Genomic DNA, 13,155 nt, shown 5'->3' on the forward strand with positions numbered 1-13,155 from the left:
TTCCTGTTTATCGTTAAGGCACTCGCCCCACTCCCCACTCACCGCCACTCCCCTCTCCACTCTTTCCCCCCTCTCCCGGTGTCTGTGCTCTGGGTAGCGGCATTTCCGCTGGCAACGCAGCTGCGGCGGCAACTGCCACAAACAATTTTGACATTGCGCTGCTCCGTTGCGGGATGCTCCCAAGCCAAGCCAAGCCAAGCTGAGCCTGCAGTGCTCTGGACAGGATGTGCAAGGATATTGTGAAATCAACGTAATGGCGGAGCATTAACATGCATGCTGCGAAAAAGGCGACAGGTAGCAATGTCCGGGCAACTTGGCCACAAAACAAGACTCACCAAATATGACAGGAAAATGCACTTTAGATACACTATAAATCACGTTTTCTTTATAGGAATTCCTTATTATATATATACGCATATGCATTTGTATAATAATACAAAGACTAATAATGACGCGAATAATTAGTTTCGTCGTACGAAAAGAATTATAAATTGGAATACTCGAAAATGCTTAAAATTAAAAGGTTTTTTTTTTAATGTAATAATTTATATTTTACAAAGAGCCTAAAAAAAATATATATATAAAGTAAAATAAAATGAAATTAATATTAATAGCAATAGCTCTATAAAAACTTTTTGATTATAAATATATAATATATAATGTATGAATAAATATATAATATGTAAATAAAACTGCAAGAGCGACCTTTTAATTTGCACATCATTGAAAATCATACAAAATATAAATATTAATTCTTTTTTTTTAATAAGAAATATATTTTAGATATAAAACAAAAAATCTATTTTTTCTAAAAAAATAATGATAAAAATATAAATAGCAAGTAATAATATTTTTTATTTAAAGAAAAATAATTTAATTACAATTTGCAGAAAAATTGAATGCGATTTATTTATTAATTTATTTATTTTATTTATTTATTTATTTATGTTTTTTTTTCCATTATTTTATTGTATTTATTTATTTTATTTTATTTTATTTTTATTTTATTTTATTTTATTTTATTTTATCTTATTTATTTTATTTATTTGTTTACTTTTATTTTATTTATTTTTTTAATGAATCTAACTTTAAATTTTTTCCCCATTAGCAATTTCTGCTTTAATCTAGTTCAGTAATAAGTCCAAATACTTGCACTCGCCTCGAGCATTATACAAAAAACGAAAAGATAGAGTATAGCCCACTGTTCGCATTATCTTTGGCAGGCTGCTCTTTTTCATTATGAAATTATAAATATTTTATTTAATACCGAAGCGAGGACAGCGCTGGCTGTAGAGCGGGAGAGAGATAGAGGCAGAGAATGAAAGATGGAGAGATGGAGAGCAGGACAGAGCAAGCTGTAGGGGCCAAGGGGCCAGTAGTCTGTGTATTAAATTCCATTGCCAATTGCAGGCGACTTTGTTTTGCTGCCAGCTACGTTTCAATTTTAAATGAAACATAAAATTTCACTTGCACGCAGTGGTGAAACGAGAACCGAAAACCAAAAAATAAATATACGTGTGTGAGCGTGTGTGTGTGTGACTGTGTGAGTGTGTGTGATTGTATTTGCGAGCATTTCAATTGAAATTTACAAACCGCTCGAATGACCTTAAGCTACTTTAACATAAGCTGATGGGCGTACTGGGCGGTGGGGGCGTGCCAGCGACAAGCCGCACAATAAAAGCAAAAGTAATGCAGGGAAAATAAAAATGGAAAAGAAAAATGGAAAAATTGTGAAAATTTCATAAAGCAAAACTCAAACAGCGCCGAAAGTTAAGTAAAAATGTAGGTAACCAATGGCTAGGGGCTTTTCTGGGCGCGGACAAAAAAAAAAAACAAAAAAAAAGCCGCCCAGTAAAAGTTATGGCCATTTTACACACGCACACATACACACACACACACTGTGTTGAATCGCCTTTTGCCAGGTGGTTTCGGTCGTGGGGCTTATTTGATTTTTGCTTGAGTTATTACACAACTGGCAACTGCATAAACAGGGCAGCCGCAACGCCTCCAGCATATAAATTCAATTTAAAATAAAAAAAAAAAAAAATATATATATATATATATATATATATATATATATATATATATATAAACATACATATATATAAGTATATAGTATCCATATCATATTTCTCAGTACGAATTCTGCTGAAGCTGTTTTCTTATTATTATTATTATATATATTTTTTTTTGGCAGTTCAAAGAAATTTTGCTTTTTATTTATTACTTCTTAAAACTAAATACGAGCTTCAGTATATATAATAACATAGTAATAAAAATAAATATAATAAAATATAGTATCATTTTAATTTAGTTCTACAGATCAATTGCGTATCACATATAAATAATTACTTAATAATATTAGTGCTTAAACCTTATTATTATTATTATTTTTTTTTTTACATACATATATCATAAGAATAATCATAATTTATAAATAAATGTAGAAAAAATACTTATACTAATATTTTAAATATTAGTGAATAATTGTAAATAATTTCAACTAACATAAATTATAAAAAAATAATTCTTTATGCGTATAATATTCAAATTTAACAGCTTTATTTATTCTTTGCTTTAATTAAAATGTAATAATAATAATGTAATAATGTAATAATTTAGTTATTTTTATTTTATATAAAAACCTAATTATCCTTCAATTCATCTATAAAACAACTTGATTACAATAAAACAATAATATTATTATTATGCACTTTTTAGAATTTGTTAAGCGTAAAGAAAGAAAATCAATGAATAAATCGCTCCCTCATAAATTCTTCCATCTATTTTCAATCATAATTTCAGACATTTTACATATTTTATATTGAAATTGGTCATGATAGGTTATTTAATACAGACAAAATTCTAATTATTTCCGTTCAATAAGAGGAGAAGAGTTTTATATTTCATAATTATAATTCCATTAAATTATATTTCCATTTATTTCGTTTCATTTATGCAATATATAACTGAATATATAGTTACATAAATGCTTCAATAATAACGAAAACCTGTTCACATACAATTTATTATTGGATGAAACACCCTGGCTACATTGAGTTGTTCGATTCGAAAAATCGAAGTATCGAAAATGTTGTCAATTTAGTGTCACGGCATTTAGCTGAATGGAAAAGAACAAAATTTCTGGGTTTTTTTCAACTTTGTAGTTTTATAGCAACTATGCTCAAGTAAAGCTCTCAATGATACTTTGGTTTCTTCACGGCAACAGGACTCGAGGAGCTCAGTAACATCCTGGCGCAGTTTGGCACAGAACAAATAATTTCGTGGACCATTTTAAATGGCGACAGCGCCAAAGAGAAAGGGTGACCCAAGTGAGTATCGATGGCTATTTAAAACTGAATAAGCTTTAGCTATATCACCCACATATACGTGCATTGCAGTTACCTCAAACTCATCGCAAGATCTCGTCACCGATCAGGCCTCGGGTAGACGCACGGAGCAAAAAGTCTACACATTTGACACCGAGAAATCGGACCAGGCCAAGCCCGCCGCCCCAGCGCCGCCTAAGGATGAGAAGGTCAAGGCACAGAAGACGATCCTCGAGGAGCACGGCATCATCCTGGGCAAAGTGATTGGCACGGGCAACTATGCCAAAGTGAAGATCGGCTTCTCCGAGGAGTACGGTAAGCGGGTGGCCGTCAAAATTATATCGAAAGTGAAGGCGCCATCGGAATACACACAAAAGTTTCTGCCCCGCGAAATTGAGGCTGTGAAGGGACTGCATCATGAGAATCTGATAACATTCTATCAAAGCATCGAGACGAGTCACCGGTAAGTCTGCGAGACTCGACTATAGACTGGAGATTCCTATCACCGTTCCCCTGCCCCTAGAGTCTATTTGATAATGCAGCTGGCAGAGAACGGCACTCTGCTGGACTATGTGCGCGAAAAGAAATTCCTGGATGAGCCGCAGTCGCGCACCCTCTTCAAGCAGCTGATCAGTGCCGTGGAGTACATACACAGCAAGGGCGTCGTGCATCGCGATATCAAGTGCGAGAACCTGTTGCTCGACGAGAACTGGAATCTGAAGCTGATCGATTTTGGGTTCGCACGCAAGGATACGCGCACTGCCGAAAACCAGGTGGTGCTCTCAAAGACCTTTTGCGGGAGCTATGCCTATGCCAGTCCAGAGATTCTAAAGGGTATATTCATATATTAATATATATTCATATATATTCACATATTCATATATTCATTTCTCTCAGGCATTGCCTATGATCCTTTCATGTCCGATATCTGGGCCTGTGGCGTCGTCTGCTATGCGATGGTCTTTGGCCGCCTGCCCTACGATGGCTCCAACGTGCACATTCTGCTGAAGCGCATTAATCAATCGCTGGTGTTCCCCAAAAATCCGGTAGCAAGCAGCGAGTGCAAACACATGATCATGCACATATTGGCCCCCGTCAAAATCAGGTACAATGTGCCCCAGATTAAAGAAGATCCTTGGCTGTCCTCCAAATAATTTTCGCTTCAGCCCAACACTCGCTGTTGCCGCAACTATTCAAAATACTTTTTTAATATAAATTTTTAGTCAATAAAACTGCACAATTAGACCGAAATGAAGTGTGATCTTTCTACGAATATTAACTGAAATATATTTATGTATGCAATATTAAACATAAAGTACAGTTCATTTCAGTTGCTCGAATGTTAAACGTTAAAGTCACATGTCATCATTATGTACAGACTAAAGACATTGTCCCTAAGATTCGAAAGATAAATCGAAAGCTATCAAATCGTAGTCAGTTGATGAGCCCTGGTAGAAGAAACTGCTGTCCATGACATCTAATAATTATAAACATTAATTATTAATCATCAACATTTAGCCTAATCAAAGATATGTGTATGAAATAATCCGATTTACTTTCCCTGTCTGTCTTCCTGCTTATCTCATACTCCTGTTTGTAAAGATCACTTAAGTTGTCTATGTGTAGGCGCATCATTCATTTGGTATTTGTACTTGAGTAAAACGAAGCTAGTCTGCTCGCAGTAGCAGAGAGTGCTCACATTGCTCTACAATGAAACAATGAGTGAACGTTGCCCTATATAAAGGGCAGCAGCTAGTGCATTTCCTCAGTCACCCAGACTTGGTGGTAAAGTGAAGTAAAATGTGTAATCGTTCAGCAAAGCATTAAAGACTTGGAATTACATATGAGTAATACAAGTGGAAGAAATACTGAATACCTGGAAGAATGACAGAGGAATTACTTAGGGGAAATACTTGAGGAAATGTTCATAAAATCTAAAACATATATTTTTATAGTTTTTAACAAATGTTTTTTATGCTTGTTAGTGTGTTTTTAAACATATTGCAAACTTAACAATAAAATAAAAACGAAAATATATTTAGTTTCTATTTTGTAATTAATAGTTATTTAAAGTATTAATAAAAAAAAAAAAATATGAATGTATGTATATACATAGTAAAAATATAAACTATGTAATATATTGTCCCTTGCGCAGTTATGTAAATTTTACATTCAAAAACGATTTTCACATTTGAATACTTAAATTCACCACAATTTAGGCGCTCTGACTCTTGCCTTTCTTGCCATTGTTAATTATTATGGTATGAAAATAGTTGTAAAATAGTAGATTGTATTTATTCACTTGTATTTATTCATGTTATTTGTATTTATTTAACCTTAAGCGTATGTTTTTAACACAACAAACTTTAAGTAGCACAAATTCACCACAAGTACGCGCCATGTCGTCTGCCATCGCCGCAAGTTGACAGCTCTATTACATATCGTTCCGCCGCCACAATTTGACGATAACACAAACTATCGGCGCTAATCGAGTGAGTAGCGCTTTTGCAAAAGATGTTTCAAATCCATTTTGGCATATTAAATTGAATGAATACAAAAAAATATTTTTGGGTAATGTCATAAATTATTTTACATTAACATTTACAGCATTAATCGCTTCATTTAATGGCCGTCATGACAACAATCGGTTGCTCTGGCAACGACAGCTGCCAAAACAAAAAAAATAATCCGAAAATACAAAGTTACGCGTTTCAAAAGCATGAAAATTGTATTCAAAAACTATATTCAATTTGTGTGCTGTTGGCAAAGGTGCTAAATTGATGGCGGAAGTGCACATAATAGGACAACTATTGAAAGCTGTTGAATTCGAAGAGCCACATTTGTACTGCAAGTGGAGTTTACAGAGTGGTAAATGAAATAAATTAAAAAAACTAATATACATTATATACATCTGTATATTTTTCAACTGTTTAATATAATGCGACTAGGTAACACCTGGCGCTTGGTGCAGGGCGAGGTGCAGGGTCAGACGCACGTTTCCAGCCATCGCCTGCAGAACAGCTCAGACTTCGCTCAGCCCATCGACATTCATCTGAGCACCGCCTCCCTGCAGGGCTGGCCACGCCTACTCGTCGAAGTGTACGCCGTCAACGTCCTGCAGCAGTGCTGGCCCGTCGGCTACGGCTTTGCCCACCTGCCGGCTAGACCGGGCCCGCATCGCCTGGAGATAAACACCTGGCGGATAGCTCCAAGCACCTGGTGGCAGTGCGTAAAGGAGAAATTCGGAGGCGGCAGCCCAGCTTTGCATAAAAGCGATTTACTTTACTCGGGCGTAGAGCGGTAAGCGAGAATAACACATGCTTTAAGGAAAATAGATGAGCTCTTGGAAAATAAAGCTCTATTTTCTTGAGTAGTTAATCAATAAGCTAGATTATGTTTTGATTAATATATCAAATGCATGATCGAAGTTTATATTGAATAGTTACGTTAGTTTTTTAGATAAATTATAAAGCTTTCGTTTCTAAGAGTCCCTCTTCTGCTTAGTCTTAGCTTAGATTAATTTAAGCTAAGATATCTAAATTAAACTAGGCAAAATTAATAATTTACTATTTATACGAATATATATTTATTTATATATATAAATTCAAGTTGTTCTAACTAACAAGAAATTAAGTTGATATTCGCATATACATTACAACTAAATTACCATTAAACTAGCTTCCGCCTAATATCAGCTAGTGTCATTATTTCATTAGAATCTAATTTGTTGTCATCTACTTTTGCTCACATTCCTCTGTCTCTCTCTCTCTCTCTCTCTCTCTCTCTCTCTCTTTCTCTTTCTCTCTCTCTCTCTCTTCTCACAGCTACAAACTCCAAACGCGCAGCTCTGGCAAAATAATTGTGGAACTCAATTTGATATTTCGCAGATTTGAAGAATACGGCGTGGAATTCAAATAATAAACATGTTCCACTTGAATATATTAATACTCGCTACATTTTTGGGCATTTGCCTGCTCTCAGCTCCCATGCAGTGCATCAAAATTGGCGTCTCAAGGAGCGACAACACTACCGCTGCAACAACAACACTCACATCACCAGCAACAACAACAACAACAACTTCGTCTACAACAACAGAATTTCCAGCAACAACAACAGCCATGGACAACTATGATTTTGATATGAATACTACTTCCAGTTCCTTGCCTGACGCTGTGACCACGCCCAGTCAAACGTTTCCTCCCCGACGAAAGACGTCCAAGCCACGCACCACTGCGGCGCCCACAAAACCCACAACACCTGCCGTTGCTGCCACAGCAAACAGCTTCAATGCCAGCACAGCTCCAGCATATGGTTCCCCTCGCAAGCACACGAGCTTCTATTACTGCTCCTGTGACCTGCGGCAGGATCTGTGTGAGGTTAATTGCTGCTGCGATCGCGACTGCTCGCAGGAGTCACTGCAGGTCTTCAGCTGCCTGCCCGAGCAGCACACGCGCCTCGAGGACTTTCAGTACAATCATGGACTGCCCACGTGCCAGATCAGCGACGGCTGGCTCTGCGTCTTTCGCAGCCACACGAAACCAGCCAAAACGCAGGTAAATCAATCGTCAATAATAAATATTACCATTTTTATAGATCAGCAATGAGTGTAGGCTAAAACTAGATGAAATGCTCACTCACTAGCTGTCTTAATGAATTCCTAGTTCTAGCTATCCTACCTAGATTACCTATTATATGTACATTTCCATGAAAATTATGAAAATATGCACTGCAAATACTATATAAGAATGTATTAGTAAATAATAAAATTAATTTCTTTTCATTCTTGTCTCTTGACAGATACCAAGCCAAATCTTCGATTCCAGAGACTACAATAGATGGCCGGAACAGTTGGATGCCTTTGAGACAGCGCTGCCGGCATCACCAACGACGTCCCACTACAAATTCGGCCAGGCTCTGCAGCTGTGGCAGCCCGAGAGCAAATCCTTAGCCAGCTGGGAGCTGCCCATGGCCTACGAGAGCGCCGGCTGCCAGTTGAAGCAAACGCTGCTCTATCTGCAGCCCATGGAGAGCAGCTGCCTCCTCGCCGATGCCTCGCAGTTGCAAATGAATCTCTGGAGTCTGCTCAATCTGACCAACAGCCATCAGTTGCTCTCGCGGCCCAGAGAGCTGGAGGAGCAGCAGGTGCATGGACTGAATATAACAATCTGTCAGCAGCTGCTGCTGAAGCCCAAGGTCCAGTGCCTCGAGGGCAACGAGACGCAATTGGAGCTGTTGGTGGATCGCATTGAGCTGCAGCTGCTGCATAATTATACAAACATTCTGGAGGCCAAGCTGCTGCTGAGGGAGGCCAACGTGGGGGATGGCAAGGCGGAGCTCTGGCTGACCTACGCGCTCGTCTACAAGTCCATTGAGGAACTCCATACCAAGCCCAGCTCTGGCGCACTTGGCTATGAGCTCGGAGCACCCCTGCTCCTGGCCATGCTGCCAAGTGCTGAAAACAGCAGCAAACCGGAGATGCTCAACTACTATCAGAGTCGGAATGAGAGCAGCCAAGTCAATCAGCACTGGCTGATTCCCTGCAGCCAGAGCTTGGAGCAGCGCCACGCCGTCAGCTTCGGCATTGATCTGACCAAGCAGTGCCAGCTGAGGCAGCTCTCGCCTGTGCCGGAGCACGAGAATAACACAGACTACTGCCAGCAACTGCAGCTGGCCATCTGGCGCCAACTGCTGCCCCCCAACTGCACCCAGCTGGAGCAAGTGGCTCAGCTGGTGTTCGTCTCCCAGCTGGGCAGACCGCAGCTGGACAAGTGGCTGCCGCTGCAGCTCAGCTATGCCGACGGCCAGCCCCAGCAGACGCCCATCCAGGCCACTTACGATGCCCAACAGCAGACTCTGAGCTGTCGCAATATGTGGCTCAGCGTCAGCTACGAGTTCTATGTCTCCGAGCTGGCGCTGCTCGACGGACAAGTGCCCCATCAGAGTGTCCTGCAGCATGCGAGGCTGGTGCTCGGCCAGCGACACGATCTCGAGTTCGATGCGGCCGAGGAACATATCCAGTTGCCTCTAGCTGTCTCCGTGATGTTCTTCAAGGCGCAGAACAAGCTGCACAACAGCTCAAATCATTTAATTGCCCTAGATTCCCACTTGATATTCAGCGCTCTTACAATTCTTATGATTGTGGCTCAAAGATTTCAACTTGGCTAGTCAGAGTAATGAAGTAGAAGCTAATATATATCCACTCCAAATATTAATAATAAATAAAAACGCTTTTTGCAAGAACTATGATTGAATGTGGAATACTTTTGAGGTGTCTCGATTATCTTAGCAGATATCCCTGCGGCACTTGCGCAACTGTTTGCGCAACAGCATGGCATTCAGCTCGGCCTGCTTGCGCTTCTCCTCCTCCTCGATGGCCAGCCTGATCTCTTCGGCCTCATTGGTGGCCCGCTCGGAGATCTCGTGGAGCTCGGGCAGGAAGTCGAGCACGCCCTTGCGTATCAGATACTGATAGTTCATGGCCGCAGTGTATTTGATCTCGTTGCCAATCACGTGGCTCAGTTCCATCCAGTGCAAATAAATCCAGTTCTCGTTGCGCAGATCCTTGACGCTCTGGTAGACGGGCACGAAGCCGTCAATTTTCCCTATGAACACATTAGCCACCTCCATTATCTCGGGCTTCTCGCTGAAGTTGTCCAGCGACTGGACCAGTTCTTTGCGCAAATTCATCAAGTTGTTCCACACCTCGTCCAGCTCAATCAGCGCAATGGGATTACCCAGAGTGGCATCCTCCAATTTGTGAAAGTTGGCACAGGCATACCAGAGCGTTCGATAGGGCTGAAAACTCCTCACAATGCTGGTCAGAAACTCGGTGGACAGCGGCTCCAGTTCGAAGAGCTCTTGGCGATATTGCAGCGTTTGGCCCAGCTTCTCCAGTTCCCGGATCAAGGCCGATGTCAATTTAATATCGACCGATGTCTCCATCGCTCGATTCGGATTGAAGCAGAGCGAATAAGCTTGGACCTCGTCATTCAGGGACTCGAGACGCTCCTCAAAGACCTGGCACTCGCTGTAGTGCTGACGCAGGAACTCATCAATGTCGAGCTTCTGCTCCTCCTTCAGGGTGGACAAACGCACCAGGATCTGATAGGGCCACGCAAAGGCGTTCCATTTCATGGCAAACTGATGGTCGCTCAGATTGTAAAAGAAGCTATCGAGCAGGTCGTACTCCAGCCAAAGCACCTGTATGTCGGCACGCAGGTGCTCCACAATGTCGGGCACGGTCAGCGCAAAGTCCCGGATCTCGAACAGATGCTCGATGCTGACGGGTCGCAGGGCGATCTTGTGGAACACCTCGTGGCAACGCTCGATGATGTTCTCCGTCGACTCGTACATGCGATCCACATAATACTCGAAGATGCGCCGCACCAGGTCAATGTACTTCTTGATCAAGAACTGCTTCAGATTGTCCACATTGATGTAAAACGGTCCGATGGTTATGTACGATGGCAATATTTCGCGCACCTCCTCCTTCCTTCGCTTGTACTCCAGTATATCCCATTTCACCTGCGACGAGGGCTTGCGAGCCAAGGCATAGTCCTTCATAAAGTCAACGACATTCAGCAGGTAGAAGTCAATGAATCGCTCGTAGTGACGGGCATAGGCCTTCAGAGGCAGCACGGCGTGGGCATAGCAATCGCGCATGAGCTCGTTCTGAATCAGGAACCTGTCCTCGATCAGCTCGACGGTCAGGATGAATAGATTGTGGGCGAATTTCAGATTGCTCATGACTTCCGCTTCGATTGTGCGCACACCCGATGTCTTCTCCAGGCCACGCCGGAAGATGTCCATCAGTGAGGGCTGAAAGTCATCCGGATTGGTGGAGTAGAAGACCTTGCGATCGTCACTAATGCCAATTGTCAGGGCAAAGACGGGCTTTGCATAGGGAAATTCCGTGTCGATATAATTACTGGTCCACTTGTAATTGCTCTTCAGATGCAGGAACTGCTGGCACGGATCACAGACGAGCTTCGAGAAGTTCATCAGCGAGGAGAGCAGCAACACCTCCATCGACTCCTGCATGCGGAACTTCACCTGCAAAATGAACTGCGAGATCTTGCACATCTGGTACACCGTCCAATTGTTCAGCGAGATGTCCAGCCAGCCCTTGCCCAGGGCGCGCAGCACCACAGTGATCACAGTGGTCAGCTGCTGGGGCCAGTAGACCTTCAGGAAGGTGGACACACTGTCGCTGTGCGTCTCCTGCGACTGCAGGAAGTCAACCAGGGCCATGGGCTTATTGAAGTTGACCACGAATATGCTCAGAGTCTCGATGTGCTGGCATTCGCCAGCGACGCCACTCATGGCCTCGATGCCGCCGGCACAGTAGAAGAGGCTGGCCCTCAGCCAGCCGTAGCGCTTCTCCTTGATGTTGATGCCCAGCGCCTGCAGTTCGCGTCGCTCCTGATCGGCAAAGTCCACGGGGGCAGCAGTCGGCAGGAATTCCTTGAGCGAGATATTCCGGAATTGGGGGAACTCCTTGGGCATGTGTATGATGAACTGCTCCAGCTCATAGAGCGCCATCAGGCGCTCGAAGACGATGTTAACCTCGGAGCGCAGTCGACGCTTGCACTGCTCCGAGACTGTGGACTTGGCCAGCAGGTCCTCAATGGGCTTGAAGCTCTCGAAAGTCGTCGACTCAATATCATCGTGGAGCACACAGTCCACAATCAGCTCCATCAGCATCAGCTGCTCGCCCTTGTGCCGCTCATGCACGGCCGACTTGAGACGCTGTATATATTTGTGCGGATCCTCGGCAAGGAACATGAACTGCAGCTTGGGCACATCGTAGCTGCACTCATCGTCCATCGAGATGAGCGTCCAGAGATCCGTTTTCTCATTATAAAATGTTACGGCTGCCGTGACCCAACGGCAGCTGCGCAGGCTCCGATTGTAGGGCAGATAGGCGCGTGCCGGCAGCGGGTAATGGACATCCCCGACAACTCCCAGCTCAAACCAAGCGGCTGGCGAGCTAATGTCATAGTTGCTGTCATCGAAGAAGCTCAGTGGAAACTTGTGCGGAAAGGCGAACTCGGACATCAAGTTGTACTGCTCTTCGGTGGGCTGCAGCATATCGTCGGTGAGTCCGGCCTTCTTCAGCTCTTCGATCAGATTGATTTTGCTGTATTGTCTGCGGCGACGATCCACGGCCACATCCTTGGGTATCTCACCCTTGGGCACGAAGCGCGTCTGGATGACCTTTGGCAATATTGTGGGCAGTGGAAAGCGATAGACTTTGCCATTCTTGCCCATCAGGGTGAGCCAACGTTGTGCCTCCTGGATAGGATAGTGAACGGGCGTCAATTGCTCGCGCGGTATATTCAGCTCCTGGAAGTGCTTCGGCGCTGTGCCTGGACGTGGTGGCATAATACATATTGCCGGTAATTCGTCCTCTTCTTCCCCGGAATCTGAATCAGCAGAATAACTGCGTGTTTCGGACGCAGTTGATTGTTCGACTTCCATTGGTTAGGATGTTATTTTTTTGTTTGTTTTGTAATTCCAATATATTCCTGATGTTCGTGTCGTAAACTAAGAAATAAATGACATACTTTGTATCAAGGTATTTTTGAATAACATTGTCCGATTACAAATTCAAACAGCGCGCCATTTGTAATTTGCAGTAGTTGGCAGCACGAGCATAGAAAGTTGGCAGCGCAAAAATTCAAAATTATTCGTTGTTTAACACTAACAAAAACAGTGATGAGCGGTTTTGTCGCTGAATTGTCGCAGATAACTGTGCCAAAATATGGCTATTTAAGCACATTCGATTATAGAAACGAAATCAATTTTAATTAACTGCATGTATCTA

General features: G+C 42.4%; 4 protein-coding genes across 4 annotated transcripts; 3 read left to right on the forward strand and 1 right to left on the reverse strand.

Annotated features, from left to right (window-relative positions):
• The first annotated feature begins 3,033 nt into the window (after positions 1 to 3,033).
• On the forward strand, positions 3,034 to 4,580 carry LOC115562561 (testis-specific serine/threonine-protein kinase 3). Its single transcript, XM_030384289.2, has 4 exons — positions 3,034 to 3,332; positions 3,402 to 3,792; positions 3,853 to 4,163; positions 4,227 to 4,580. Exons 1-4 carry the CDS (start codon positions 3,299 to 3,301, stop codon positions 4,481 to 4,483), a joined length of 993 nt encoding a protein of 330 aa, XP_030240149.1. The 5' UTR covers positions 3,034 to 3,298; the 3' UTR covers positions 4,484 to 4,580.
• A 1,326-nt stretch (positions 4,581 to 5,906) lies between these two features.
• On the forward strand, positions 5,907 to 7,282 carry B9d2 (B9 domain-containing protein 2). Its single transcript, XM_030384290.2, has 3 exons — positions 5,907 to 6,197; positions 6,278 to 6,629; positions 7,154 to 7,282. The coding sequence occupies exons 1-3, from the start codon at positions 6,110 to 6,112 to the stop codon at positions 7,245 to 7,247; spliced, it is 534 nt and encodes a 177-aa protein (XP_030240150.1). The 5' UTR covers positions 5,907 to 6,109; the 3' UTR covers positions 7,248 to 7,282.
• tctn (tectonic) lies at positions 7,253 to 9,537 on the forward strand. The gene is made up of 2 exons (XM_030384287.2): positions 7,253 to 7,882; positions 8,127 to 9,537. The coding sequence occupies exons 1-2, from the start codon at positions 7,253 to 7,255 to the stop codon at positions 9,492 to 9,494; spliced, it is 1,998 nt and encodes a 665-aa protein (XP_030240147.1). The 3' UTR covers positions 9,495 to 9,537.
• Positions 9,538 to 9,573: 36 nt separating this feature from the next.
• Positions 9,574 to 12,886, reverse strand: sac (sterile affecting ciliogenesis). The gene has a single exon (XM_030384286.2). The coding sequence runs from the start codon at positions 12,807 to 12,809 to the stop codon at positions 9,612 to 9,614; it is 3,198 nt and encodes a 1,065-aa protein (XP_030240146.1). The 5' UTR covers positions 12,810 to 12,886; the 3' UTR covers positions 9,574 to 9,611.
• Positions 12,887 to 13,155: the final 269 nt, after the last annotated feature.

Source organism: Drosophila navojoa, chromosome 3, assembly GCF_054131105.1.
Source record: "Drosophila navojoa isolate 15081-1374.11 chromosome 3, UAZ_NAV_1.0, whole genome shotgun sequence".
Lineage (NCBI taxonomy): Eukaryota > Metazoa > Arthropoda > Insecta > Diptera > Drosophilidae > Drosophila > Drosophila navojoa.

Excerpts from the sequence above, each read along its gene's own strand:
- LOC115562561 (XM_030384289.2), top strand. The coding sequence starts at position 3,299 with ATGGCGACAGCGCCAAAGAGAAAGGGTGACCCAA. Across the intron at positions 3,333-3,401 it reads AAAGAGAAAGGGTGACCCAA|TTACCTCAAACTCATCGCAA; the intron begins GTGAGTATCGAT and ends CGTGCATTGCAG. Across the intron at positions 4,164-4,226 it reads CAGTCCAGAGATTCTAAAGG|GCATTGCCTATGATCCTTTC; the intron begins GTATATTCATAT and ends CATTTCTCTCAG.
- B9d2 (XM_030384290.2), top strand. The coding sequence starts at position 6,110 with ATGGCGGAAGTGCACATAATAGGACAACTATTGAAAGCTGTTGAATTC. Across the intron at positions 6,198-6,277 it reads CAAGTGGAGTTTACAGAGTG|GTAACACCTGGCGCTTGGTG; the intron begins GTAAATGAAATA and ends TAATGCGACTAG. Across the intron at positions 6,630-7,153 it reads CTTTACTCGGGCGTAGAGCG|CTACAAACTCCAAACGCGCA; the intron begins GTAAGCGAGAAT and ends CTCTTCTCACAG.
- tctn (XM_030384287.2), top strand. The coding sequence starts at position 7,253 with ATGTTCCACTTGAATATATTAATACTCGCTACATTTTTGGGCATTTGC. Across the intron at positions 7,883-8,126 it reads CGAAACCAGCCAAAACGCAG|ATACCAAGCCAAATCTTCGA; the intron begins GTAAATCAATCG and ends GTCTCTTGACAG.
- sac (XM_030384286.2), bottom strand. The coding sequence starts at position 12,809 with ATGGAAGTCGAACAATCAACTGCGTCCGAAACACGCAGTTATTCTGCT.